The sequence below is a fragment of the Lepidochelys kempii genome, chromosome 14 (genome assembly GCF_965140265.1).
Source record: "Lepidochelys kempii isolate rLepKem1 chromosome 14, rLepKem1.hap2, whole genome shotgun sequence".
NCBI classification, from domain to species: Eukaryota; Metazoa; Chordata; order Testudines; family Cheloniidae; genus Lepidochelys; species Lepidochelys kempii.
Genome location: NC_133269.1, coordinates 23,761,123 through 23,788,642, shown reverse-complemented (window position 1 = coordinate 23,788,642; position 27,520 = coordinate 23,761,123). Strand labels below are relative to the sequence as shown.

General features: G+C 39.0%; 1 protein-coding gene across 3 annotated transcripts in view; it reads right to left on the bottom strand.

Annotated features, from left to right (window-relative positions):
- The window catches only part of MYH10 (myosin heavy chain 10), a 144,743-nt gene that overhangs the window by 26,397 nt on the left and 90,826 nt on the right, over nucleotides 1-27,520 (bottom strand). For all 3 annotated transcript variants that reach the window (XM_073310850.1, XM_073310851.1, XM_073310852.1), the window contains 15 exons: nucleotides 27,042-27,160; nucleotides 26,434-26,586; nucleotides 25,719-25,892; nucleotides 23,524-23,697; nucleotides 19,593-19,707; nucleotides 14,274-14,467; nucleotides 13,893-14,014; nucleotides 12,501-12,570; nucleotides 12,236-12,396; nucleotides 11,170-11,278; nucleotides 10,952-11,083; nucleotides 9,334-9,540; nucleotides 7,590-7,727; nucleotides 6,820-6,943; nucleotides 1,180-1,351 (listed from right to left, as the gene is read on the bottom strand). In XM_073310850.1, coding sequence (XP_073166951.1) covers nucleotides 1,180-1,351; nucleotides 6,820-6,943; nucleotides 7,590-7,727; nucleotides 9,334-9,540; nucleotides 10,952-11,083; nucleotides 11,170-11,278; nucleotides 12,236-12,396; nucleotides 12,501-12,570; nucleotides 13,893-14,014; nucleotides 14,274-14,467; nucleotides 19,593-19,707; nucleotides 23,524-23,697; nucleotides 25,719-25,892; nucleotides 26,434-26,586; nucleotides 27,042-27,160 — 2,164 coding nt within the window. The remainder of the gene's footprint in view (nucleotides 1-1,179; nucleotides 1,352-6,819; nucleotides 6,944-7,589; nucleotides 7,728-9,333; nucleotides 9,541-10,951; nucleotides 11,084-11,169; nucleotides 11,279-12,235; nucleotides 12,397-12,500; nucleotides 12,571-13,892; nucleotides 14,015-14,273; nucleotides 14,468-19,592; nucleotides 19,708-23,523; nucleotides 23,698-25,718; nucleotides 25,893-26,433; nucleotides 26,587-27,041; nucleotides 27,161-27,520) is intronic.

Below are 27,520 nucleotides of genomic sequence, written 5' to 3'. Positions count from 1 at the left end.
GCAAGGTTATTTTAACTAGTGACTAGAGGGGGGAGAGAAAGCACAGAGCTGGATTCTAAAGGCCCAGCAGCCAGGAAGGCCAGAGAGCAGTTCTATTAACAGTTCTTCTGCCACATTTAATATCACCGACAACTGAATGGAAAATTGGCAGAGTTGTCCAAGTAGATCAACTGTTTTAAAAACAGATTGTTTGGTGTAGAACAATCACTTAAAAATAAAGTAACCGTAGTACATTTTGGTGCTGCCAAACCCGTATCAATAACCAGAAATTAAGTTTAAAATGTAGTCAGCCACCCCCAACCAAGGTTTATTAACCTCACTCACAGCCCAATTTCTTACTGTGCAGAATTTTTTGTGGTTGGTGTCAGAGAAAATGCAAATTCTTGAATATTTCTTGAGGAATGTCAAAGCCACTGACTGACTTATGATTAAGTGGTCTCGCGACCTTGATGCTGAATTGTTATATGCCAACTGCAGTCGTTTTAAAGTGAAGTGGGTTGGTAAGTTAAAGGCTCTTTTGCAGAGTAATCCTAGCATACAAATGCAAAACTTATTTCTTTGTACTACAAACTGCGAAAAGGAACATACTGATAAGGCCATATTCTCATTTATGCCAAAGCTCCTTTACGCTACTCTGGCAATCTAGAGGTGCTTTGGGGTACATTTACACAGTGCTCCATGGCAGTGCTCCTGTAAGCCCAGGCTGAGGGACATGGAGTTGGGCTCACGCTACCACTCTAAGAATAGCTGTGTAGACAGCTCTTTGAAGTTGCAGCTTGGGCCAGAGCTCCAGCTCTGAGGCTCACCCCTGAGCAGCAACTTCAAAAAGCTGTCTAAACAGACGTTTTTAGAGAACTAGTGTGAGCCCCGCAACCCCATGTCTGTCAGCCTGGGCTGGAGGGCTCGCTGCTGCAGGCTGTGTAGACATACCTTTGCTGTAAATAAGAACTAGTCTCACAGCCTTAAATACCTTTCTGGCTTTGCAGTTAGTCTAATACAGGAGCAACTTACTCAGATAGGAAACCTCAGCAGTCTCAAAATAAAAAGCAGCAATTGGTGCTAACTAGCTTCCCTTACTTCCAACTCTGATTAGTATAATCTTGAAAATGGATTAAAAGGTAAATCTGAAATAAAATCCCACTGATTTTTATCTAACCACAAACCCCACCAGTCTCTGACCTGGCAAGGGCAGCCTGCAGCTCCTCTTCTTTCTTGGCTAGTTGGATCTTTAGCTCTTCAATCTGGGCTTGCAGCTCAGCTATTTGGTCCTGAAGGTCTGTTGTTTCTCCGTCAAGTTTTCTTTTAGCTTTTTCCAGTTCTTGACGGGTCTTCTCTTCCTTTTTCAAACGTTCTTTAGAAGGATGAGAAGATATTCAATACAACTCTTTCAGTACATTGTATAAAAAGATGGCAAAAAGCCTGCATCTTGCAATTTTATTGGTTGTGGACAACTGAATGATAAACTACTAATTCTTTTAATATCAGTAGGGATATCATTTTAATCCTCTTTTCCTGAAAGTCTGCTTTACATAACTAGGTCAAGACAACAGAGATATCTGGGTTTCTCCCTTTTCTCTGGAACAATCAGATGGAATGATTTTGGAGCCTCTCCATTTCCAGTTTCATTCCTTCTGATTAGTAATATATCTGGTTAGACTAGTCTGTCTCCCTAATTTGGGAGAAAAATACATCTTTTCAATCCAGTTCAAAAGTTCCTCTTGGTTAGCAGCATCCGTCAAGCTTTCAGGTAAGTACAATTAAAATTTGTCCTTTTATTATATTAACTACAACAAATGGTCTGGTCTCTAATGGCAGTACTCCAGGAAACACTTTAAGGGACAAAAGAGGACATGTACCTTAGGGCACTAATAATCAGTCACCTGTTGGAGGTGGGGAGGAGAGAAAGATTTTCTCCCTTTTTCATATATCCAGAGAAAGCTGGAAGTACTACTCCAAAGACAGAAGCCAAAGCCTGCATCAGCCAAAGCCTGTGTGTTTAGCCTATATTTACTTAAGGGAATGTATGGAGAGTGCTACGTACACAGGGCTTATCCACTGCTGATGCTTCTTCCCTCTCTACTGACAATATGAGGATTGCTTGGTGTCGGACTATGCATCCAGATGAGTTAGTGCTTGCACTGGTCAAAGGCTCTCTTTCTCATGACTGACCACCAGGCCTCAAAGTCTCAGGTGCTGCCCTCAAGTCACTACTAAGACATCTTATTACTTTGTCCTGCTGCAGAAAGGTGAGCTGCACTGAGGTAATTTCTCTCCCCGCCCTTATAAGTGCTTCCCTCCCTCTGGGGCACCTGGCATTGGCCACTGTCAGTAGACAGGATACTGGGTTGGATGGACCTTTGGTCTGACCCAGTATGGCCATTCTTATGTTCTTATGCTTCACTTTTGCCCACTAAGGGGATCCCTCTGGCAAGGCACAGGATTTCACAGAGATTTTTTTTTTCTTGGGGCAGGGCATGACTGAACCCACATGAAGAGACAGATGCCCTATGTCAGATAAGCCATTTGACAGTTTGTATAATTTTCCAGGCAGCCTTGAGAAGCCAGGTTTACTATCAGGAGATGAGCAAGCTGTCTCTATGATCTTTCTGCAATGAAGGGTGAAACAAGGAGGGATCTCCCTCAGGAATAAGGGAATATCATTAGAGTTCAAAAATCCTCAGGAAAGAGTGAACTTCATTGATGTGAAGGCATTTCTGGTAAGAATCCCAATCTTGCTAGAACACCAATTTAGCAGTTTCCAAAGGACAGCATTTTGGTTCAACGTCAGAGGAAATATTTCACTTCCAGACAAGTTATGGAACAACAAAAGGAAGCAGTGGAGCCCAGGGCAGGTCTGGCAATTACCTGAATCACAAGAGTTTTATTTCCTGGGGACGGAGCAGATTGCTACGGCAAGTTGTTACCTTGCAGTGACAGATGCAGAGTAATATGAATCCTCTGGACACAGCTTCAGAAATATCTTAGAAGAGGTCTTTAGTTTTTTATTCCTGAGCTTCCAGGAAGATTTGAGTATCTTGGGAGATGGGACAGGGTTTAGAGAGACTGAAAAATCCCTTCCCTTACAGAGCTCAAAAGTCCTTATCCCCCCCATTCTATGCCATCCTTCTCTGGATGACAGCCCTCTCCTTATACTGCTGCCAGCTGAGTGGGCTGGCTCCATGTGCTGCATCACCCTATCTGGTCTTAGCCTACATCAGGCCCCCCTCCACCCCATTGTCTGGCCCAATGACAGAGGCCTGAAGAGGTCACAGCATGAATAGAATGCACTGAGCGCAGCAGTGTACAAACCTCTGTGGCAAGAAGCATAGTGACTAGGGATTTTCTACTTAGAAAAAGCTCTCAGGCTCTGTTTTCATGCTGTACTGCATTCAGGATAGAGTCTTGGGTGTCCTAAAGTCACCTTTCCTGCAGTTAACCTCTTGAGAAGCAAGACTCAGACTAAGGAGTCCTCTCCTGGAGGACACCAAAGTCCTTAAACCAAATTGTTCATTGGTTTAGTGGTTTAGATGGGAAGGAGAACTCCAAGGTCTGCGCTACAAGATGACTCAATCATTATATTAAAAATAATGGAAACGGACTCAGGATGAAGTGTTTAAGTGACACCCATTTTGTGATTAGGGAACCTAAACAAGTCATCTGAATTATATTAGCTTTCTTAAATCATCTGCAGCATTGCTCTAATAAATATAGACTATAGGCTCTTTATACTGAAGCTATTTGAGAGGAAATAGTTATACTTTCCTTGGGCAAGGAGGGCAAGCATGAGTACTGCATATCAACTTTAGCTTTCCATTTTAAAAAATGGTCCTCGCAGTGCCCCCTAAGATCCACCAGTTTGTTGAGGCAAATCAGCAGTGGCCAAAGCTGATTTACTCAGACGTTTAAACAAGCATTCTTTTCCAGTGAGTAACTAGTCCACTTATGTCCATCCTAAGGCATCTGAAGTATCTCAAAACTGGTACAAAAGTCAGCTGCTACCCTTATTAGTTCTAGTTTTGCCCAACTGAAGAAGATTCAAACGTTTCTATTCTTCCATAATCAAGTCAGTTGTAAAATATGAAGCAAAACTGCCCATAGTACAGAAGATGAGACATTATTTCAAAATTAGGGTGCAGAGAACACCACAGACTATAAATTTTGCACAACGTTAAGTGCCAAGTTGGAGTTGCACAATAACCAGACATTTTACCGCCAGAAGCCATTTTGTATAATCAACTCTAAGAGGAGATTACACAAAGTTGACTTGGCAAGTGGCTGCTTAGAAAACATTTTATGGTATTTCTTATAAAAACATATGATATGAAACAAGTGTCAGGAGCAGAAAAGGAACCCTTTTAGATAAACAGAGCATCAAGACAAGCAAAAGTTATTTAGAATTACTTATTCATATATGATTTCGGCTAGCCAAAACAAATATAGTTAGCCTATAACATTATTAGGGCTGTCAATTAATCGCAGTTAACTCGTGCGATTAATTCAAAAAAATAAATCACGATTAATCAGTTTTAATCGCACTGTTAAACAAGAATACCAACTGAAATTAAATATTTTGAATGTTTTTCTACATTTTCATATATATAGTAGTCTGTGTAGTAATTGAAATCAACGTGTGTATTTATTACAAATATTTACAATAAAATGATAAAAAAATCGTATTTTTCAATTCACCTCATACAAGTACTGGAGTGCAATCTCTTTGTTGCGAAAGTGCAACTTACAAGTATAGATTTTTGTTACATAGCTGCAGTCAAACAAAACAATGTAAAACTTCAGAGCCTACAAGTCCACTCAGTCCTACTTCTTGTTCAGCCAATTGCTAAGACAAACAAGTTTGTTTAAGAAGAGGGCAACATTATCTCTTGTAAAAGTATTTACAATGTCACCAGAAAGTGAGAACAAGCATTTGCATGGCACTTTTGGAGCTGAAATTGCAAGGTATTTATATGCCAGATATGCTAAACATTCGCATGCTCCTTCATACTTCGGCCACCATTCAAGAGGACATGCTTCCATGCTGATGACACTCGTTAAAAAAATAACATGTTAATTAAATTTGTGACTGAACTCCTTGAGGAGAATTGTATGTCCTCTGCTGTTTTACCTGCATTCGGCCATATATTTCATGTGATAGCAGTCTCAGATGATGACCCAGCACATGTTCATTTTAAGAACACTTCCACTGCAGATTTCACAAAATGCAAAGAAGGTACCAATGTAAGATTTCTAAAGATAGCTACAGAAATTGACTCAAGGTTTAAGAATCTGAAGTGCCTTCCAAAATCTGAGGGACACAAGGTGGGGAGAATGCTTTCAGAAGTCTTAAAAGAGCAACATTCCAATGCAGAAAATACAGAACCCGAACCACCAAAAAAGAAAATCAACCTTCTGCTGGTGGCATCGGACTCAGATGATTACAATGAACATGTATCGGTCCACACTGCTTTGGACTGTAATCGAGCAGAACCCATCTTCAGCATGGATGCATGTCCCCTGGAACGGTGACTGAAGCATGAAGGGACATACGAATCTTTAGTGCATCTGGCACATAAATATCCTGCGATGCTGGCTACAACAGGGCCATGCAAATGCATGTTCTCACTGTCAGGTGACATTGTAAACAAGAAGCAGGCAGCATTGTATCCTGCAAATATAAACAAACTTGTTCGTTTGAGTGATTGGCTGGCTGAATAAGAAGTAGAACTGAGTAGACTTGCAGGCTCTACACTTTTACATTGTTTTATTTTTGAACGCAGGTTTTTTTGCACATAATTCTACATTATAAGTTCAACTTTCGTGATGCAGAAATTGCACTACAGTGCTTGTATTGGGTGAATTTAAAAATACTATTTATTTTGTTTTTTTACAGTGCAAATACCTGTAATCAAAAATAAATATAAAGTGAACACTGTACACTTTGTATTCTGTTGTAATTGAAATCAATATGTGAAAATGTAGAAAACATCCAAAACTATTTAAATAAATGGTATTCTATTTACAGTGCGATTAAGCATGATTAATTTTTTTAATTGCTTGACAGCCCTAAACATTATTTTAGAAAAATGTCATTTGAACGTTTTTATCATATGAAATTGCAGCTACCATCTGGAAAAGGCAAGCATTGTTTGCTATTACTAAAAGGATGCATCTAGCATCTTGAATTTTTAAAGAAGTGTTTGTACATTAAATGGGTTTCCAAAAGTGAGGGACTAATAGCGAAGACCAGACATAGGTTAGTGTGGTCATATGCGACACCAAAATTGCTATGCCAAAATAGAAGACGCCTGATGCAAATGGAACACTTAGCTAAAGAAGGGCTGGATGGACAATAAATAGCAGCTACTGAGGTATCCAAGCCCTCACAAAAGATGAACATTTTGGGGCGCATCTGACATATTTGTCATACTTGAGACTAGTGAACATAGCACCTCCATTTTAGTAACACTAATCTTATGAATGACCAAGGTATACAAACCATTGTTCCCCACCGAAAAAACAAACATTAAGAAAGTGATGTTGATGAAGAACAAGTCAACATTCATTCACATTCCAAAGCCTTCAATATCCTGGAAATCAATTTGCAGTGGTTTGAAAGACAAGAAGAGAAAGATGAAGTATGCCGTACTACAATTTACGCAGCGTATCCACTCTAATTTTATGAACTTAATTTTAAGAACTCCTCAATCCCTAATTAGTGCATAAAACAGGGATTCCATTGTACTCAGATTTACTTTAAGTGACCTATTACTTCCTGTCATACGTGTCAAGTTGTTAGAAGGCATATTCAAAAAGATCTCTAACCTTCCAAATCTGTGATCATCATTTCCTGTTTGTTCTTGAGTTTGGCCAAGTTTTTGGCCTTTTCTTCTTCTTCAGCCAGCTGAGAGGTGCATTCGGCAATTCTATCCTCCGTTAGTTTCTTTTCCTAGTTGATAAAAAGATTGACTGTTAGAGTATATAAAATGCCCTCAGGCACCAATAGAATGTGAATGTAGGAATTCTGTATAGAAATCTTATACCTTAGTACAAGCTTTATTCCAACTGGCTGCAAGTTAGCATTACTGCTCAGTTTGACTAGTTGCCAAATAATGAACGCCCCCATTTAACGGTGATTGGTGATATGGGATGCCACGCCTGAGATATCGTTTTTAGATAGTCCGTGCCCAACACTTTTCCGAAAGTGCTGAGAACAAACCACTTGAAAGTGGACCCCCATAAGGAGCTTCAAGTTGGGTACTCAAAAATTGGGGCACTCCAAATCGTTAGTCACTGTCGACAAGAAAAATATATATTGTATATGCTATTGCGCACTGCATGAGAGTAAGTGAGATAAATACTCCCAAAGATTCTTACTAAAAATTTTGCATTTTGTATTTAGTCTGTAGGAAGCAGCTCAGGCCTGCCTCCTTCCAGGAAGATCACAATTCAAGGATAATCTTGGAAGGATTGAGAATACATTGAAAAACACATTGACACTACCAGAAAGCCTGACATGTCCACTGCAAGCTGCCACCTCCCACATTTTCTTCTAACATGAGAGGTTTTACTTACATCACATACAGGTTTCTCACCTTCAAAAATTTGGAATTTTGGTCCTCTAGAAGTAGGATCTCTTCTTCCATCTTCTTGATTTTAGCTTCAGCAGTTACCTTTTCAAGCTGCAACTTCTGTCGAGCTCCTTCTTCCTCATCAAGTTGCTCTTCTAGGTCCTAAGAAAGAAAGCACAATTGCATCATGTTTTCCATATTTCCCATCTGCTCCAAGTCAACAGAAGCACAAAGCTCCTCACTATTTCTAAAGAGGCTCCCTCGCTTTCCAGAGTAAAGCGCTAACAATGAAAAGTGGCTTCAATTGTAAGAGCCTTACCCTAGTATAATGCAACTTTATACTAGATAGTCATAATCTGATACACTACGTAAGTGCAAAGTTGTGCTTATAAATCTTAATTATACTATAAGTCAGGAAGTTCAAGTGTATGCTTTCCAAAGCAGCTAACACAGCCATGTTGCATTTTGTACTGCTGTATGGTATATTAACTTTAACAGATGCACACTCAATGGGGCAGAGTATATGGCTCCCAGAAGGAATGCAAGCCACTTGGACTGTGAAATGGCAGCCATAACATTGCACTGTTTTTTTCACATTTAATTTCCTTTTACAGCCCCCATCATATTAGGCTTTATTTATATCAAAGCTTCCCCAGAGAGCACTGCACACAAGCAAGTGTGTAACGCTTGACATTGCTAGTATCTGGGGCACAGCAGAAATGCCACTTAACAGACCTTTAAATTTAAGAGTGTGTGTGTGTGTGTGGGGGGGGGGGGGGCGCTGCTAAAAAATATATAGGAGGATGAGGAGAGGGATGCAGTGAAAGGAGCTTGCTGGACCTCATAAAGGATCTGGATCCCTAAGAGGGTTTCTGAGACTGGCATGGACATCTAGATATACATGTAAGTGAGCTGATAACAGCACTTTTCAACACTTCAGTTGCAGCCATGGTTAACATCATACTATTTTCCATTAATTGACAGTTGTTTCCAAATCAGTTTCTCCCACAAAACTTGGAAGACCACCTGAGTTCTTATGGAAGAATGCGAAAGATTTTCAAGAGCACTTCCTGGCTTTCAGATGGCTGCATGTTCCTTTACACCAAGGCTTTTTTGAAAGTCTCCCCCAACTCAAGTCTGAAATATAAGACCTAACCCACATCAAGATGCAGCCATGAGAGTGCAAAAGAAAATCTGAGCATATCTGGAGTGGACGAAACAGTCTTTGCATGCTTTGGTAAGACCTAGTGAATGGATTTCTCTGTGGTCACGAACAAGCATGAAACATTTCACTTCCATCTCTGAGGAAATCACATGGATCTTAGTTCCCACAGGGAAGCACCTAGGCCCTGTGCAGTGTATTCCCAATCCCCACCCCACTTCAAATGGTATTAAAGCTCCCTCAAGAGCCATGCTGCCACCAACTCTCCACCTGCATTTGGTGCAACTCCCAAGACAGCATTTTCTGCATACGTATACTTGGGGAAAATCCATGCTTGTTTCAAGGAGAATGATGTTGCAAATATTACCTACTCCTTTCTCCCTTGTTTCACCAAATATTCATACCCATGAAGACCACAAATTTGTACAAGATGGATCCAAGATGCTAGGATACCGCTTTTCACTCCCCCTACCATCGACCCAAAGGCGCGATTGTTTCCACTCCTTTCATTCCCTCCAGGCAAAGTTACTGGGGGGGAGCCTATAGCCCAATATTTTAGCGTTCTGATCATACGTCCTTCCAATTGCCGTGCACTAAAAGGAGTACCTGAATATGTGCCTGCATCTTTTTCTTTTCATTTTGCAGGACTTGGTTCCTTTCCTCTTCCTCCTCAACCCTGGATTCCAGATCATGCAGAATTTCTTCTAACTCTTGTTTTTTGGCGGCCAGACGGGCTCTCATCTCCTCAGCTTCAGCAAACAGCTCTGTCTCTGCCTGCAGCTGCTCTGCAAGAATGTTCTTTTCTTCTACAATCTGCAAAGGTTACGGAACAGCGAACCCTCAAGATTCTCTACTGCTACGTTGCCGAAAGGTCTCACATGAGATTATAGACCTGATTATTACAGAAGTTGAAAACTAACATGTACCCTTTACCAATAAGTCACAGAAGTTAAAAGCATAAGACCATTCTTCATCTGGTCCACCTTCTGCCTCACAGCACTAGACTGTCTCCTAGGGGGTATTTTCTGAAGTTGTGTCCAGTTCAGTTTTTAGTTATTCATGTGATGGAGCTTCCCACTACACTTCCCCTGAGGAGACTACATCTGGTCTACCAGGCAGAAATGATCTAAACAAGATAGTCTGACTACCTTATTTTACTTTACTCTTAATTTCAACTCATTACTTCTAGTTATTCCCTCCTACATCATCTTAAACAATTGCTCTCCTTCCTTGGCAGTTACATTCTTTGAATACTTTTAGACAGTTTGACTTAAGACTCTGTTTAGACAAAGTAGCCACATTTAGTCCTTTTGACAGTTTCCGCAACCAGTCTGTCCAGCCTCTTGTCATTTGTTGCTCCTCTCTGAATTTCTTCTCATTTATCTAAAAAACAGTTTTTGTGCAGTTTTTTTCCTACTTCCTTTTTACACTGTATTCATCATCTTAGTACGCATTTCTTATTTTGGGCACTTCATATGGGCCTAAGACATCACCCACGAGGAACTATGATAGGATACCTCTGCTTAGGCCACCCAAATTCTCTTTTGCATTTTTTGCTACTGTATCAAAGAGCAAGCTCAAGTCTAATCTGATGTCCACTATTTCCTCTAGCTCTCTTGGAATTACTGCTCGTCTGATTTTGTATTATTTTCCCTAGATTGAAATTCATTTTATTTCCTGCTCTGTAGATTCTGCAATATTAACTCATGTCTTCACCAATCAATAACCAATTAAGATTTTAAATGACTGGAACAAATACCAATCACAATGACATCATACAACATTTCTGCTCAATAGGACACACATATTCATCATTACTCTGATCCAGTTTCAGTTAGAAACAACAAAAAATAAACTTCATACAAACCTGTTTCCTCTCACTGGTTATTTACAACATAGGAGTGCTACAGAAAAGTTTCCTGGCCTGAAATTTACACTTAAAATGCTACCAGCAGCATTTTCCCCTCCCCCCCCCCTTTTAAAAGCACAGAAAAGGCTGTCAAAATACCTGTCCCTCTGTTCTGAAACAAGATGATTTGTCAGGTTTGGATCCATAGGTAAATGAGTGAAATCAACAAGTGGTCTTGTCTCACATAATAGAGTTAATCACTTGCTGTACAATGCTCTCTGTCCACAGAGCTCCCACGGATGTCAAAAGGAGTTCTTCACACAAGACTTAGGTCAGTACCTGGCCATTAGAGACTTGATCTTTAGCACAACAAACCTGCTGATGTTTCCTCTCCATCTCCTCAAGTTCTGCCTCCACTTTTGTCTGTTTTTCCTTCACCTTCAGCAGCTCCTCATCCTTAGCCTGAAGTTCTTCTTCCTGTCGAGTAACCTGCAGAAGAGGCTTCACCTGCAATGGAATTAGAAAGTGAACTGTGTGTATGGAGGAAAACGTGTAGCATAGTGTGTTAAAGAAAGTGACAGAAAACAGCCAACCTTTGTGAAGACTCTCCACCATTGCCAGTGCCTTAATTTTAGATACGCTGCACAATTCCTCTGCAGGACTTTTAATGCACTTAACTGCTGCTGTTTTTTTGCAAAGGCCCTAAAGGCAGAAGCACAAAACATTTTCCACACTTAGTAAGGCCAAGCATAAAGTATATTTGTATTTGTAGTTAGGTGATCATTCTGGAACACTTTTAAACCACAACAGGCTGACTAACCCGATTTATGGGAAACAGAACTCTAGAGTGATCATTTCTCATCTAAGGATCAAGCTAAGACCCAAGTTCAGCATTCATATTACAAAGAGCGTTTGTGATAGGCTGACCCCTGTGCTAAAAGTCCCACAAATGACCTCAAAGACTGAACTCTCCCTTGAATCCTAGAGGTGGCCCTCCAGGTTAGGTTTGAGACATACTGGTAGAGCAAGAGAGTTTTTAAAGCCATCAATACATAACCACCCAAGCAATAATTAAGACATTCAATGGTAATGAAAATAAAATTACAATTTCATACTAATCGCATAACCAACTTAGGGCTAGGCATTTGACTGGTCCAAAAATAAACTGGTCAACTGACCAAATATTGGTCAAATATTTTAACACATTAATATATTAGAACAGTAACAGTAACAAAAAGGAGTAAGACTTTATGGTCTCCAGTAGGCTTAGCTTTAGCTAGATAAAAATGTACCTGAGTTATTTCAACTCAAAAATGCGAAACAATTAAATGAAATTCTTAAAAAAAAAGAAAGAAAGAATGGCACCACGAGGTAGTCAAAAAGGTAAGATGCACCCCTTTGTCAAGACATTCTTGCTGGACTATAGAACTATGATAAATCGCATGATCCTCAGCGAGTGTCAGTTTAGGCTTGCAAGCTTGCCAGTAGCCATTATTCGATCTGCTAATTCACTAGCTTGTCAAACCTAAAACAACTGTTACTGAAGATCATACAGTTTACTGGGTTAAGCCAAGTCGTCTTATAAGAAAGTATGTATTAGAACTTTAAAAGGATTAAGTTTCGACTTTAGATGGCCACTTCAGTTGCTCATTCACTCACTTTCTGGCCAGGTATCCTCTGCAGACAGCTTGGAAGAAGATAATGATGTCTGTGATCTTCAGATCCCGTTCTTCTTCTAAATGTGCCAAGACACCAGCTCGGAAAAAAATCTTGCTCTGTCCAATTCTGTACAAGTTGGGGTCCAGCTCCAATGCTCTGATCTAAATGAAAGGCAAATCAATTCTTTATAACAAAGAGCACAAAACAATGTACTCTTGGCTGCAAATGTTAAATGATTTACATCTAAATATCACTAAATGCTTACCATTCGTTCACAAGCCTGCTTGCCATCCATAAAACCCTTAGGGATTGCATTAGGAGTAAGGATCTCATACCTGTAAGTCAAGAAAAGAACAAAACCACTGGACCCACTAACGAATCACCGCCAGCCCAACCATATTAGCAAACTGGCATTGATTTTCTTTATTTCTGAACTGTAAGTGTGAGACTTTTCTCACAAAAAAGGGAGAAGAATGAACTGGTAGCCTCAATGTTTTCACCAGCAGCGTGTGACAAGAAGTGAACCATCACCCATCACACGCGCACACTTAAGATAAGATACTGTTTGGAGAAGGAAAGGTTAATGTCTAAAATGCCAAATTTCCTTGAGTTGGCTTCTTGACATTTAGGTATTTTATTCCTATACCTGTGAATACCCAGAAAGTGTTTCAGAACTGACACAAATGCACTAAGAAGAGAGGTGTGGGAAGTCTTTCTCCATACATTTTAAAAAAAAAAAAGAGAGAGAGAGAGAGAGAGAGTGTGTTTGAAGTACTGCTTTTTGGAAGAAAGACCAAAATAGGCTGTTTACCCTGGTAAGCTGCGAATTGCCAAACCCACTGGGGGAGAGGGTGGGGAATGACTTCAAAGAGAGTTTATCCAGAAAATGTTTCAATTGATCCATTAGGAAATATTTTTTACACCATTGAAAAAGGAAGCTACACCCAAGGCAAGATTTTCAAAAATGTGTTAAAAAAAAACTAAGTTCCATTTTCAAAAGTAGCTTAGGCACCAAAACACCCATTTCGCTTTTGAAAAATGGGATTCTAGCGCTTTTTACAATTTTGCCAGAAAAGGACAAAATGTACAATTGCTAGCATTCCAGTTACTCTGTTTCTAAAAATATAATCAGTATATTCAGTAAGCTTTTCTTAACACCTACCTAAAGTAAAGAGCCTTTGCACTCACACACAAGAGCGCTTACCACCAGGAGGCAAAGTCACAAAAATTTGACCAACCCTCGTTCACCTTCCTACTCTAAAAATCAAGAAAAAAGGAAAGAAAATATTTTCCTCCCTGAGACCCGAATGACACTACTCTGGCTTACTTTAAATATAATCAACATCGAAAGAAGTTTCAGGAAAAACTGTGTCTGCCGTTATTTTTAAACGTCTGGAATCTTGGGTGCCTGTGTGGAGAATGGTTTGGAACTGCGTGGGAAGAGACATGAGATGGCAAAAGAAAGACGACTGGTGTTGGAAAGGGAAAATAGGAAGTATCCCAAACACCCTCCCCTCAGCACTTCAGCCTCAAACCACCTCCAGATTCTTTTCTTTTCTTTTTTTTTTTTTTTTTTTTTAATTTAAACCACCCCCCAAACTGTTGTGTAAGTTTTAACTGAAAAAAAATAAATTGTAAAAACCCAAGCTAGTCATACCTCTGTCTGAATTCCTGGAATACTATCCTGTTTGGAAATCCTTGTCGACAAATCCTTATTCCTTCCAGGACACCATTACAGCGAAGCTGATCTAAAACCAGGTGTGGATCCAATTTTCCAGCCTGGACAAGGAAACAAAGAATACCTTTGTACTCTGAACTTATGAAGGAAAGACAGTTATAATTTTTCACGACTTCACCTATGTTTCCATGTACACATGATACAGAAGAAATATTCTGCCTGTATGAATATCTTAAGTACTCTCCCTATTTTGAAAGGAGGAATACAGTGTGCATCTGTATGAGGTCTCCATTTAGAACCCAGATAGTGATTTTCAGGTCAAAAATTGCTAAGAGGACAAAACTGGTGTTCAACCCATACCCTCTTCTCGTGGTTTGGAATAATGCAGCGAACAAAGTTGGGATTAGTGTTTCGGAGAGTTGCCATCAGTTTGGTGAGAGATTCCTTGTACAGTTGTCCAACAGTACGAAACATGCCCTTCTTGGTCTTATATGCAGAGCCAAAAGCAGTCTCTGTCATACCAGTGACTTGATCCAGGCCCACAATACGGTCCACTGGGAATGACAAGAAAATAAAATTAAGCAGATCTTAACATTAGTCAGATATAAAAATATGCAGTACACAGGAGTGACAGTGCAGCAGCAAAAGCTTTGTGGAACAAATGGTAGAAGATGCCATCAGTAGACAAGGCAGTCACAGCATGTGTTCGGGACACTGTGCAGAAGCAGCGGAATTGAAAGCCACAAACTTATATGGCAGAATACTGTAGCTTTGACAACTATGTACGAAAACATCCAGCTCTTTATTTTGAAGTTCTATATGCACCAATAAAGCCATTGTCTCTATTTTAAGTGAACTCTTGACTGATGAGCAAAAGAGAATTACTTGGAAACTGCAAGTTATGAATGATGTGAAAAAAAGCTTCTAAAGGCAAAATAATTCAAGGCTGAATATTTGAAACTTTGAACTGCACAAACTCTGCACATCTTCTTAGATTAGAATAATCACATATATGTTCTATAAATATTAATAGAATGAAATAAAAGCCCTGATGTATACTGGAGACTAGTTGAAAAGAGGTTTCCTCTTAGCTCCTCTATAGATGGTTATGCTTTCAGTGAAAGAAAGGGGAGATAAATATGCTGGAGTTTTGAAAGGCCTTAGTTATTTTAACATCAAACTGTACAGATTTCCTCAGCCAAAAGTGCAATAGCTTTAAAGTACAAAAAGCGCAGAACAAAATTTCATAAAGGTGTTCCAAAGCTGCAATAAAGCATCAGAAAAGAGACTTCAGAAGAGAGAAAAAAAATCAAAAACATTCAGTAACTTAAAATTTTTACTAGATATCTCTACAGTTTTTTCTTCATGAAGCATAGGAGTCTGAATGTAACTCAAAAGCCAAAATTTCCAAAGTGAACTAACCATAGACACTTTTTCTAATCTTTCATTTCTTATCCAAAAAGGAAGCTCAATACCTTGATGCTGGGAGCTGGCATTTCTCATTACTGAATTCATACAGTATGCACTGGTAATCAGTTTCTAGCTGGTAAGCTTGGAACAAGTACACCTCTACCCCAATATAATGCGGTCCTCAGGAGCCAAAAAAATCTTACCGCGTTATAGGTGAAACCGCATTAGATTGAAATTGCTTTGGCCTTGAGCATTTCCATTATTAATAGTCACTTCCTGCCCCAACTGACCCCTCAGAACCTCCAACCCATCTAACCCCCCCTACTCCTTGTCCCAACTACCCCCTCCAGAGACCCCCCAACCACCCCTCCCAAGACCCCACCCCCATCTAAGCCCCCTTGTTCCTTGTCCCCTGACCGCCCCCTCCAAAGGACCCCCCCCATCCCTAATCACCCCCAGGACTCCACCCCCTACCCAACCCCCCTGCTCCCTGTCCCCTGACTGCCCCGACCCCTATCCACACCCCCGCCCCCTGACAGGCCCCCTGGGACTCCCACACCCTATCAAACACCCCGTTCCCCGTCCCCTGACCGCCCTGCCCCCAGAACCTCCAAACCATCCAACCCTGCCTGCTCCTTGTCCCCTGACCAGCCCCCTGAGACCCTTTGCCCCTTATCCAACCCCTCTGCCCAGCCTGGCACCCTTTACACGCCGCTCAGAGCAGCATGTCAGAGCCAGACACGCCGATCTGCCGAAGCGTGCAGCCCCACCCCCCAGAACGCTGCTTTACTGCGTTATATCCGAATTCGTGTTATATTGGGTTGCATTATATCGGGTTGCGTTATATCGGGGTAGAGGTGTAGTTATACCTAGAGTCATTCAAACAAAACAATGCTTTCAGAATTGGTTCTGTCTACTTATTTCATATACAATATTTCATAAATGACAATGTTTTATATTTCAAGTTGGAACCAGCTTCTCATATTTTCATAATTTATAGATTTATACAATCCAAGGTCAGAAGGGAACACTGTGATCATCTAATTTGACTTCCTGTGTATCACAGGCCACAGAACTCCCCCAAAATAATTTCTAAAGCTGAAATTTTAGAAAAGCATCCAATCTTGAATTTAAAAAATTGCCAGTGTTCAAGAATCCATCATGGCCTCTGGTAAATTGTTCCAATGGTTACTTTCTATTAAAAACGTATGACTTATTTCCAGTCTGAATTTGTCTATCTCCAACTTCAAGCCATTGGATCGTGTTATATCTCTTTCTGATAGACTGACGAGCCCAATATCAAATATTTATTCCCCATGCAGTACTTACAGCCTTGTAGATCAGTCACCCCTTATCTCTTTGTTAAGCTAAATATAGAGGTGTCCTTGAGTCTATCACTCTCTCTAAGGCAGGTTTTTTAACTCTTTAGTCATTCTTGTGGCTCTTCTCTGAACCCTTTCCAATTTATCAACATCTTTCTTGAATTGTGGACACCAGAACTGGACAAAGTATTCCAGCAGCAGTTGTACCAGTGCAAAATACAAAGGTAAAATAACCTCTCTACTCTTATTTATGCATCCCAAGATTGCATTAGCCTTTTTGGCCACACTGCGGGCTTATGTTCAGCTGATATGTTCAACTGATTATCCACCATGACCCGAAAACCTTTTTCAGAATCACTGCTTCCTAGGATAGAGTCCCCCACCCTGAAAGTATGATTTACATCATTCTATTGCTGACGCTGAGATTAGAATCTGAATGTATGTGGCGTAATGAGTTTGGACAGTATGGTCACCCTTTAGTAGGTGTAGCTTAGTGACAAGTGAACAAAGTAATTGGAAATTAGAGCCCAAATCTTACAGATATTAAACCACATGTTTAATTTTAAGCAGCTGAGTAGTTCCACTGGCTATACATGAGCTAATGTGTTTATAGGCTCATGTCCTAAACATTTAGCCGAAAGCAGAATGCAAATCTACACCAGAAATGGGATTCAAAGATATGTTTAGCCATCCTACAGCGTATGCAAGAAACCAGCAGTTTGTAAAATATTAGAAAGATACTGTGTGTAAACAGACAACAGCAACAACTAAGCACACACAAACTTGCATTTTACAGCTCTGTGATAACTGAAACATTAAATTGTGTGGGTATAATCCAAGTTAACCATCTAGGTATATCTGAAAACTACAAAAATAAATAAAATGAAAGAACAGGTTATTTATTTATTTATTAAACAAAGGTAAATGACTGTCAGCTTTTCCTTAAAGGTGGCCCGTGAAATACAGTGGTAACTTAAAAACCTTTCAGCTGCCTTGGATAACTGAACAACATAACTTCAGTACTTATTTTAGGAAAGTAACAGGAATACTGCTAGTTTACAGAAATAAAGGGAATACTGCTAGTAATGAGGTAATGTAAAGCAAAACTTAAGTTTAAGGGTGCCTATTATAAGTTGTTGTGGTTTTTGTTGTTTTTCCATTTGTTTTTAAAAAAAAACTTTCTAACTCTTGGGGGGTGGGAAGTAGTAATTTAAGTGTTCTGGACGAACTCATATGATAAACTGCAAATATCAATTCAATTCCTCACAAAAAAAAATCAAGGGAGAGTTTGTAGAGAAAGCAAACATTAGATAGCTCTTAAGTGAAAACAAGTTTACAGGAGTTTGAAACGAGCCACTGTACAACTGCATTTGTACCACTTAAAATGTTCACAAGTCAAATTACTTGTTTTTTTTAAGAGCACATAAGTGTTAAAATGCTTTAGAATTTTTCTTAAAGTTGGGCTGTGAACAAAGATGAGAATACTGAAAATCCTACAAGTGATTTCAAATACCTGTACCTATCAGAGTATTGTTTCAATCAGAGAAATAATCTGGCGTCTCAAAATAGAAGTAGGAAGCAGTAATAAACCTTTTAACCTGCAATGCTTTAAGTGCAGTGCATAAAATATAAGATGCAATATGTATGCAGTAGCAATTGAATAGGTATGCACTCAAAGTCACTTGCCTTGTAGATATATCTAAATTTAGCATGAAATGAACAGTTCGTGCAAGCCTATAAGCAAAAATGGTTTTCCTGTAGGTACAATCCTGCCTATGATTTTATATACATTCACCTGGTGCATCATGAAGACCAGTAATATTGTCATAGAAAGATGCTCTCTGAATATTCTGAATCTCTAAGGTAGAGAAACAGCAAAAACAGAAAGACAGAAGAGCAGATACACAAGACACTTAGTTAGTACACAGAACACATTTTAACAATCGCAAGCAAACTTTAAATTGTGCTACAAAAGCAACTAGACCACACATATTCCATGCACATTTCAGTAATCCTTAGATTCAAGTTTTGAGTATTAGGACTGATGTGTGTTTTTAGGGGAAGTGGATTTACTTGAGAAAAAAACAAAAACAAAAGCCTTTTTCCTAAGACAGATTTCAGAGTAAAATATACTTCATAAAACTGCTCTCTGTAGCTGAATCACAAATCATTAAGCGTTCTTCATCCCATAAATCATATGGGAAACTCAATACTAAGCCTATTGCTCAGGTGTCTTCTGTATCAAAAAACAGACAATGGCATGCTCCCAAATATGAAAATGTAGCATAATACACTGGAGTGAGTGTAAACATAAATAAATAAATAAAAAACAAACAGCTCTTGCAAAGTGTTTCCATGGTTAACTGTGCTTTTTACATTATTTTAGTGGAAGTTGTGAAAGATGATATGTTAGCTGATGTGCAGATAATTAGCTAAATGGCAAGGTCAAATCCATGGGAATAATACTTTTTACAATGTTTTAATATGCTAATTAATTGTAATTTGCTTGAAAAAGATACAGACATATTGCACACATTACAGACATGAAGCCCAGTAAGATCTGATTTCATGAAAACAGCATTGTTAAGCAGCAGCACCACCAGAAGTGGCCCCTCCTGCTGCTTTTTATAGCAAGTCTGAAACTGATTAACTCCAAAGACTTTCAGATAGGACTCTCAGAGCAATTGTCAATACACAGCAATGCTTTGAAAAAGCAGCTAAATTAAGGGATGGTACATGTGCAAGGGACTGAATTCAGGGTCTAGGGAACAAACCAGCTCCCTCTGCTTATAGTTTTGGCTGTTTAATCAGGGCTAGCTTATCGGGATTAAGCTGCTATTATTTTCAGCTATGGACCAGGAAAGAGTGTAAACAAAACACTCATCCAAACAAGATTACATCTCAGATGATGATGAAATCTGCACTTAGTCGCAGTATATTTTCTTACCATCCTTCCAAAGCTCTGCAACAAATTTGTCAGAAGACTGATGCAAAAGGGTAGCCACATTGTCATTCAGAGGATCCATGTTCTTCATCAGCCACTCATCTGCCTTGTAGTCTACCTATAAAGAAGCAAGCAAAGGTACATGTGGTGAGTTATTGGGACACTGCTAACTTGGGTTTTGTTTTCTGTTTTAACTACGGTTTTCAAAAAGCTATTTCCCAAGAAAACATCCTTTAAAACAGGAAAAGGAGTCCTGTGACACCTTATAGACTAACAGACATATTGGAGCATAAGCTTTCGTGGGTGAATATCCACTTCATCGGATGCACCTGACGAAGTGGGTATTCACCCACGAAAGCTTATGCTCAAATACGTCTGTTAGTCTATAAGGTGCCACAGGACTCTTAGTCTGGATCTGTAAAAGTGGCAAACCCTCTGATACATGATCCTTTAAACAGTGTTCTCTGAATTTCCCTCTTCTATTCTTTCAAGAAAAAGTGTTAAAATGCCTTTTGTGTCCTATTGATGTTTATGTGGCTGACAGTGTCAGTCTGTTTCTCCTTTGTTAGCACAAAGTGCTATCAACTGCAGTTTTAAACTTTGAAACCTTTCTTTTTTGTGACATTTAGAGTAGCAGCTGTGTTAGTCTGTATTCGCAAAAAGAACAGGAGTACCTGTGGCACTAACAAATTTGAGCATAAGCTTTCGTGAGCTACTGAATGCAATTGATGAAGTGAGCTGTAGCTCACGAAAGCTTATGCTCAAATAAATTTGTTAGTCTCTAACATATTTGTTAGTCTCTTCTTTTTACAAAAAAGAAAGTTTTGCTTTCACCCCCATTTTATTCATCTTATTTGCTGCCTAGAGAGACAAGGTGGGGGAGGCAGTATCTTTCATTGGACCAACTTCTGCTGATGAGACAGCCAAGCTTTGCTGCTTGTACCAATGATGGGTAAAACATTTTCAAACAAGTTATTTTCAAGCAGAAGCTTTACTGTGGAAATGTCAAAACAACTCATGTAAAATAAGAAGATTCTAACTAATGCAGCTAAATTACAAAGATGAGTAAATTAAGGATCTGTTGCAAATAACTGATACTTTTAGATTTGGATGACTACTGCAATTAGACAACGAACTGTTATTTAATAATACTGAAAACAAACAAAGCTTCTTCTATCTTGATAGTCTTGCAGAATACTCTGGGGTGATATTAGAAATACAGCTCAGCAGCTGAATACTGAAGTTTTCTACAATTAATATTTCAAGCCCAGAATTTCAAAAATATTTACTTTATAATGGTAGCTAAGTGCCTAGACACCTTTAAAAATTTGGCATCAGCTCAAAGTGAGATATCAGTCTCCGACAAAGGACTTAATACCTCCAAGATTTTGCCAACCATGAGGATGACAAGTATAAATTCAGCGCTCTCAAGCTTTTCATAGTGTGCACATCCCATTTTAATACAGAGATTGTTTAGTCGTCCACCCCATCATATACGTGATCATTTAACATCACGGTGGGTAAAACTACAAAAAGTACTTTGTGTATTCTAACATAATTGCATCTAGAAACAAAGAACAGCCAGCACCCATATGAGCAACCAGCTCTCAGAAGAGCACACAACACAGGTTGGAAACCTCTGGTCTAACTCACAGTTAGACAGCAAGTGAAGTTAACAGGAACCTGACCAGTAGGGCTGTGCGGAGATAGAAACACCATTTTGTGAAGGATTTTGAGGTTTTTGTTTTGATTTGGAATGGAACCTGAAAGTTTTGAAATTATCTGAAAAATATGAAAAAAATATTTAGATCAAAATGTTTTGACAAAAATGTAAAGGTTTTAACTTTTTATTTTATACGTTATAATACAAAATAAAGAGTTTCAAAACAAAAAGTCCTTTAAAAGGGGAAAAAGCAAAAAATGCCACTGACAGTGCTGAAACAGGACACTGACAAGGTCAGACTTTTCCCCCTCTTCTTTTCCTCCAAAATGACATTTTGCTTAAATGAACATGATTTCGCAAAGAGTTTCAATTTTGGTAGAACTGCATGACAACACACATTTCCTAAGTTTTTTTAAGCACCTCCACCTGCCACAAAAATTTGCACAACAGTGCCTGTATCACAGAAGTGGCCAAGCCAGTCTAAATTGGATTGTTCTTCTCCATAACACAAGTGGACAACTCTTCACAGCAAGAAATATTGGACTGCCTCCTGCCACGAAGGCAGATACTAAATTATTCCAAATTTCTCTATTTACATTTGTTTTCTTTATCATACTGGCCCTCCTGCTGTGACGTATCGGTAAAACTTGAGCGCTCAGACACACAAGCACAATTCAGTTGTGGGAACTGTGAAAAAGTGACAGGTGTCAGTATTTCGAAGTTACCAATTTGAAATTTCACTTTATATTCTGATAAGATAAATATATGGGTTTGTTTAGCTATACAAGGTAAGAGTTTTCCTTTAAGGAAGAAAGTTTTAATGGGTATGGAAATGCATTAGTTTTTTACAATTTTGTTTTGGAGCACAATTCTTTTAGAAGGGAAGTTTTAAAGTGAAGCAGAATGAGAAGACAGGGTATCTGATCTTATGTCAAACTTAGGCCCGGTTCCTGGGACATTTACTGGTCCATGATTTAAAAAAAAAAAAAAAAAAAAAAGAGTATGTTATTTAAACTTCCTTGTCAACATGAGCAGGGAGTTTCCTGTGCACATATGAATGTAAAATCCATCCAGAGGTTGATCATAGTTACTGTGTGTGCCATACAGATGAGAATAACCATAAAAACAGCTGAATCACTGGTCATGGTAATGGGAGGGGGAAAAAAAAGAAAAAAAAAAAAAGAGTCGAGAGCATCCACTCTAAGAGGAATGCTTTCATTTAGCCTGAGGAGCCCAAATCCAGTAGAAGCACGAATTCTAGAACAGTTAAGTATAAAACAGAAAAATTCAATGGCACTGGTTCAAGTCTGGACCATGGAAGATCCAGTAGGTAATACATACAGATAAAAAAAGCCACTTCCTGATGAACAACTGTCCACATCACAACTGGGCCAGTTAGAGTCTCAGCAGGGGAAGCAAAAATGGAATGATTAATGATGACTGAAATACATTCTTAGGGTATGCATTCACCACCCGTAGAATCGGTGGGTAGTGATCGATCTATCGGGGATCGGTTCATCGCATCTCGTCTAGACGTGATAAATCGATCCCTGAATCGACACCTGTACTCCACCTCGGCAGGAGGAGTAAACTGAATCGACGGGGGAGCTGCCATGGTTGACTCACTGCCGTGAGGATGGCCAGGAAAGTCGAACTAAAATACTTAGACTTCAGCAAGTTGCATATCTTAGTTCGAAACCCACCGCCCTCCCCACAGTGTAGCCCAGGCCTTAGCCCTAAAAGGATTCTTTCAAAAGATATATTCCTTTTGGAGGAACAAAGAAGAGGAAGCTGGTATTGCCACTGCCCTGCTGAACCTATTCTAATATAGAGGACTGATTTGAAAAGCTGTCAAATCTGAAACCTTTTAAGAGTGCCAATTTTAATAATTAAATTCTTTTAATGAGAAACCCTATAAAAAAAGATCCACCTACTATGCAATCAACTTTACCACAAATAGAAATGATGCAATCATAAGAGGTTTCTGAACCAAAAGCCCTTTTTAGTTTATTATTTGTAAAGCTTAAATCTCTTCAAGCAAATCTGTTTAATATCTTCTTACAGCTCCGCCACTGTAAGTTCTGATCCAGCAATCGGGATTTCAGTAAAAGCTCTCTCAAATATCTTTTTAACAAAAAGAAAACTAAACTGTTCCTACAGCCGAGTTTGCATGCACATAGCTGAATATCATTGCTAAAGCTTTAGCAGATTTTGCTGAAACTAGTCTATTTATAACACAATAGTTCAAATTGTTCAACATACAATCCATACCTTCCCTGCATAATGAATAATGCAGAAGTCAGCCTTGTCCTTTAGCTGCCGTGGTTTTTGGAATTTGGAGTGGGTTCCTTGTTCTTGGACCAATTTTTCCACAAATGTCTTGTCAGTAGCTTTAGGGAACCAACATTCTTCATCCAGCAAAGCCAGTACACCAGGTGGGTTTGCCTAATAAAACAAACAGTGTATTTAAACAAGAATTTATCTCAACATCTGGTTTCATACTTTTAATTAAGTCCTTCTAAAAATCTTATACACCAACCCATTACACTCCAGAAAAAAAAAAAAAACAAACCTGTTTCTGGAGGGAATGTGTGAAGTTTGAGATTTCATTTGCTCAAGTCCCATTTTATTTAAATACACTTCACCAATGACAAATTTAAGAGACTAATGAGTTCGAGGAAGTCCATTCCATTTTAGACTATGTACACATACTGCACATCCTGAAAAACATCCTCAGTTCTACAGTAATCTCATACTTCTTTGTGTACAACAGTAGAATTACAGAACTCAAATGCTTGTCAATAAAAGCCTTATGTGAACTGCAAAGTTCTACCTAGTTATCTAAGGGTTTTATACATCCCCCTTACCACTGTATCTGAATACCTCACAATGTTTAGCGTATTTATCCTCAGCATCCATATGAGGCAGGGAACAACTATTTTCATTTTACTGGTGGGGATTGGTTTGAGGGCATCAGTAATCTTTTCCAAGGGAAACAGATTGCTACACGCAAGTCTAAGAAAAAAAACCTAACAGTAGAGGAACTGATTTATAAAAATTTACACTTTAAAACAATTCATTGTGAATTTGCAAGTCTCCACATTTTACAAGATACGGCGATCTGAGACCATTCCATGACATCATGTGCCCATGTAAATTCATTTATAGGAAGACTGAGGAGGTACCAATGTTTGGCTCTTAAAACCCACTAAACATAAGTCTTAGAATATTTCATGCTAAATATTTTGTATAGTGAAAATATGCACATTTCTTCCCTCACACTTTATGGCAGGCAAAGCTCTTTATTCCAAGGAGACAGAATTTGGATCCTCTTTCTGGAACTGCACATTCAAAGTGAAGATCTTTGCAAAGATTTCTCTCCCCGCAAACTAACTTTTAAAGACAGAACTGGTTTGCTGGATTTTTGCTGCTCTGGATACAAGTATAGCATTACATGCAGCAACAGTGTATTAAAATGTGTGAAAGAATTAACTTCACAACAATTACAGCTCAAAATTTGGAAAAAAAAGTATGAAAATGGACTCAGATGAAAACGCTGGTCATAACCATCATTATGCCACTGATCCTTCTTTTTGCACATCTGTCATAGCCTGCAAAACTGGGTTCTGGGGAAAAAAAAAATATTTTCTTAAATGGAGGGGAGGAATCCCTTAGCTCGGTATTGCATTTCCAGTAAGGAAGATGCTAGAGAGATGTTACATAATGATGCCGTAACTCAAAACAAGCGTATATTGTGACATTTTAATTATCTGTCATTCAGAGGACTTCAGGATAAACTTCAGCCCAGATCTGGGGGGTGGAGTGGGGAAGCGGGAATAGCCACTCAAGATTGGTGCTCTTTTTCTGGACTCTTAAGCAGCTCCTCATGCTATCTGTAGTTGATTGGAGTGGTCTACTGTTCCCAGAGACTGGGCAACTGACAGGATCCTTTAGCTAAGTGCATTGAGAAAACAGTTTCCCAAAGGCTGCAGTCTTAGAAGACCCACTCAAACACAAGGCAGATTTATAGGGTGAAATTCTGGTCCCACTGAAGTTGATGGGAATTTTACCATTGACTTCAAAAGGGGCAAGGATTTCACCCTAAATCTTCAAGAGCTTTCTGGTTGAGCCACCACATTAGGCACCCATAATACCATCACATGGTTAGGCTTGAAGATAAGAGCAATGAGGACTTGGTTGGCATCAGAAACAACATAAACAGTAAGTCAAAGTATTTAGTCCCATACGACTAGAACAGTGCACTATGTGTATGCAGATAGGCTCACACACAAATGGACACAGGATTACTCCAGTGAGTACAGGATACTTAGACTAAAATTAATATAAAAATAATGGGATTCAGTCCTCAGTGGTCACATATTCAAGTTAATCCAATTCTTGGGACTGTTCCATAAGATAGCCTGGTACCTGGTCCCAGAAATCCACAAGAAATGAAAGAAACGTACAGGCCTTTCTATTAAATCAATGCAGGGTTGCAGATCCAGTCCAAAATCAATAAAGTTCCATTCTATGCCTTCCCGCTGGTACTCTTCTTGTTCCAGGATAAACATGGTGTGGTTGAACAACTGCTGCAACTTCTCATTGGTATAGTTGATACAAAGTTGCTCAAAAGAGTTCAGCTGCAAAATATTTCACGAATTAGAATACCACCTCAATGGCAGAATTTATAATCTTATGAAATGTCCTCTGTTACATTTGCAAGTAGTACCGGTAGGGCAAATTTCTGATTTTATTAAGGGAGAGTTTCCTAACATCCAATAAATGAAAGATGCGATTTGGTCTGAAATTAGTATATAAAACATGAGTTCAATTCACCCACGAGATGTTATTCTTATCTGTAGTACACTCTAGACTGCTATATTACAGGAGAAATCCACAGCTGCAGAATAAATGGTCACGCATGAGTGTTTAACTCAGATTAGAAGAGAGACTGTGGCTTTAAACATTTGGGATTGTAATTTAGGGTAGCCAGAACCTTTATACATTGCAAAACTAATCAAATGCTTCATATAATCTTTACAGCATTCTCGCAACAAATTGCTTTACAGTACTTTACAATTTGGGATTGTCAGCAGTAAGGGTACGAACATAGTGATAGATAGATAGAAAACAGAATTTAAAGCTATAAATTAGTTTTCCATAACTGGCTCTTTAGCAAACCTCAAAGATTTCAAATCCAGCGATATCCAGAATGCCAATGAAAGAAGCTCCCTGTCGTTTGGTCCTATCCAGAGCTTTATTAATGCGGTGAACAAGCCAGCGGAAGAGGCGTTCATAAGTGGCTTTTGCCAAGGCTTCCACTGCAAAGTCTGCCTGAAAATCAAAACATATTAAACATTTATTTATTCTCGAGGAGTCATCAAAAGAACAAGGAGATGGATGTTATCACAAACAACTGTTAAGGGAACTGAACAAGTTTAATGCAGTTAATACCACTGAGGAAAGAAAACAGTCAGCAGAAATACTACATGATTTGATTAAAAATAAAGTTCAATTCTATTGTCAACAAAAATTAAGACTGCTTTTCTACATTTGATATGTCAAACAACATTAGAATCAAGATCAGCTAAAGGCCAAGGAAAGGAAAGAAGTTCTTGCTCTCTATACAGTCTTGTTTTTTGCCATGCAAGAAAATACAAAAAACACAGAGTAAGATGTAACAAGGAACAGAACAGAAACTAGCATCAACATAGTTTACTAACTGCATCTGAAAAGTTACCTTGGATGAATTGTAGCTTCATTTTATTTTTATACATCAAAAAACTTACTTGTTCTTTGGTCTGGGCTTTCTGAACGTAGTCTCTGCCAACTTTAATGCGTGGCGTAAGTATAGCTCGAGTAAATTCCATTACATTCATTCCCAGTAGATGGCAGAGTTTCTGTGCAACTGAAAGTAATAAAGTTATTCACTTAAATACCCCCAAACTCTCCAGGCCAGCCAGAACATTAAGGAAACAAGCCGTTGATAACTCAACGATTTTTAGCAACTACTCAATGCCGAAATCAGAAGCAGCATCAACCTTGTGAAAAATAAACCTATTACAACTAGTGTCTATAAGGAACCCCAGAACCTGTGGTAATCATATAAACACATTAGTGAATCCCTGTTAATTTAGTATAGCAAATCCCAGGTTAGTTCAGGAAATTCCTAGGAAGCACTGGAGCTGAATATTGTTGGTTTTGATGAAAGCTCATTCATTCTTTTGATAGAATATGCCAGATGCCAATAAGGGTATGTCTCCACTGC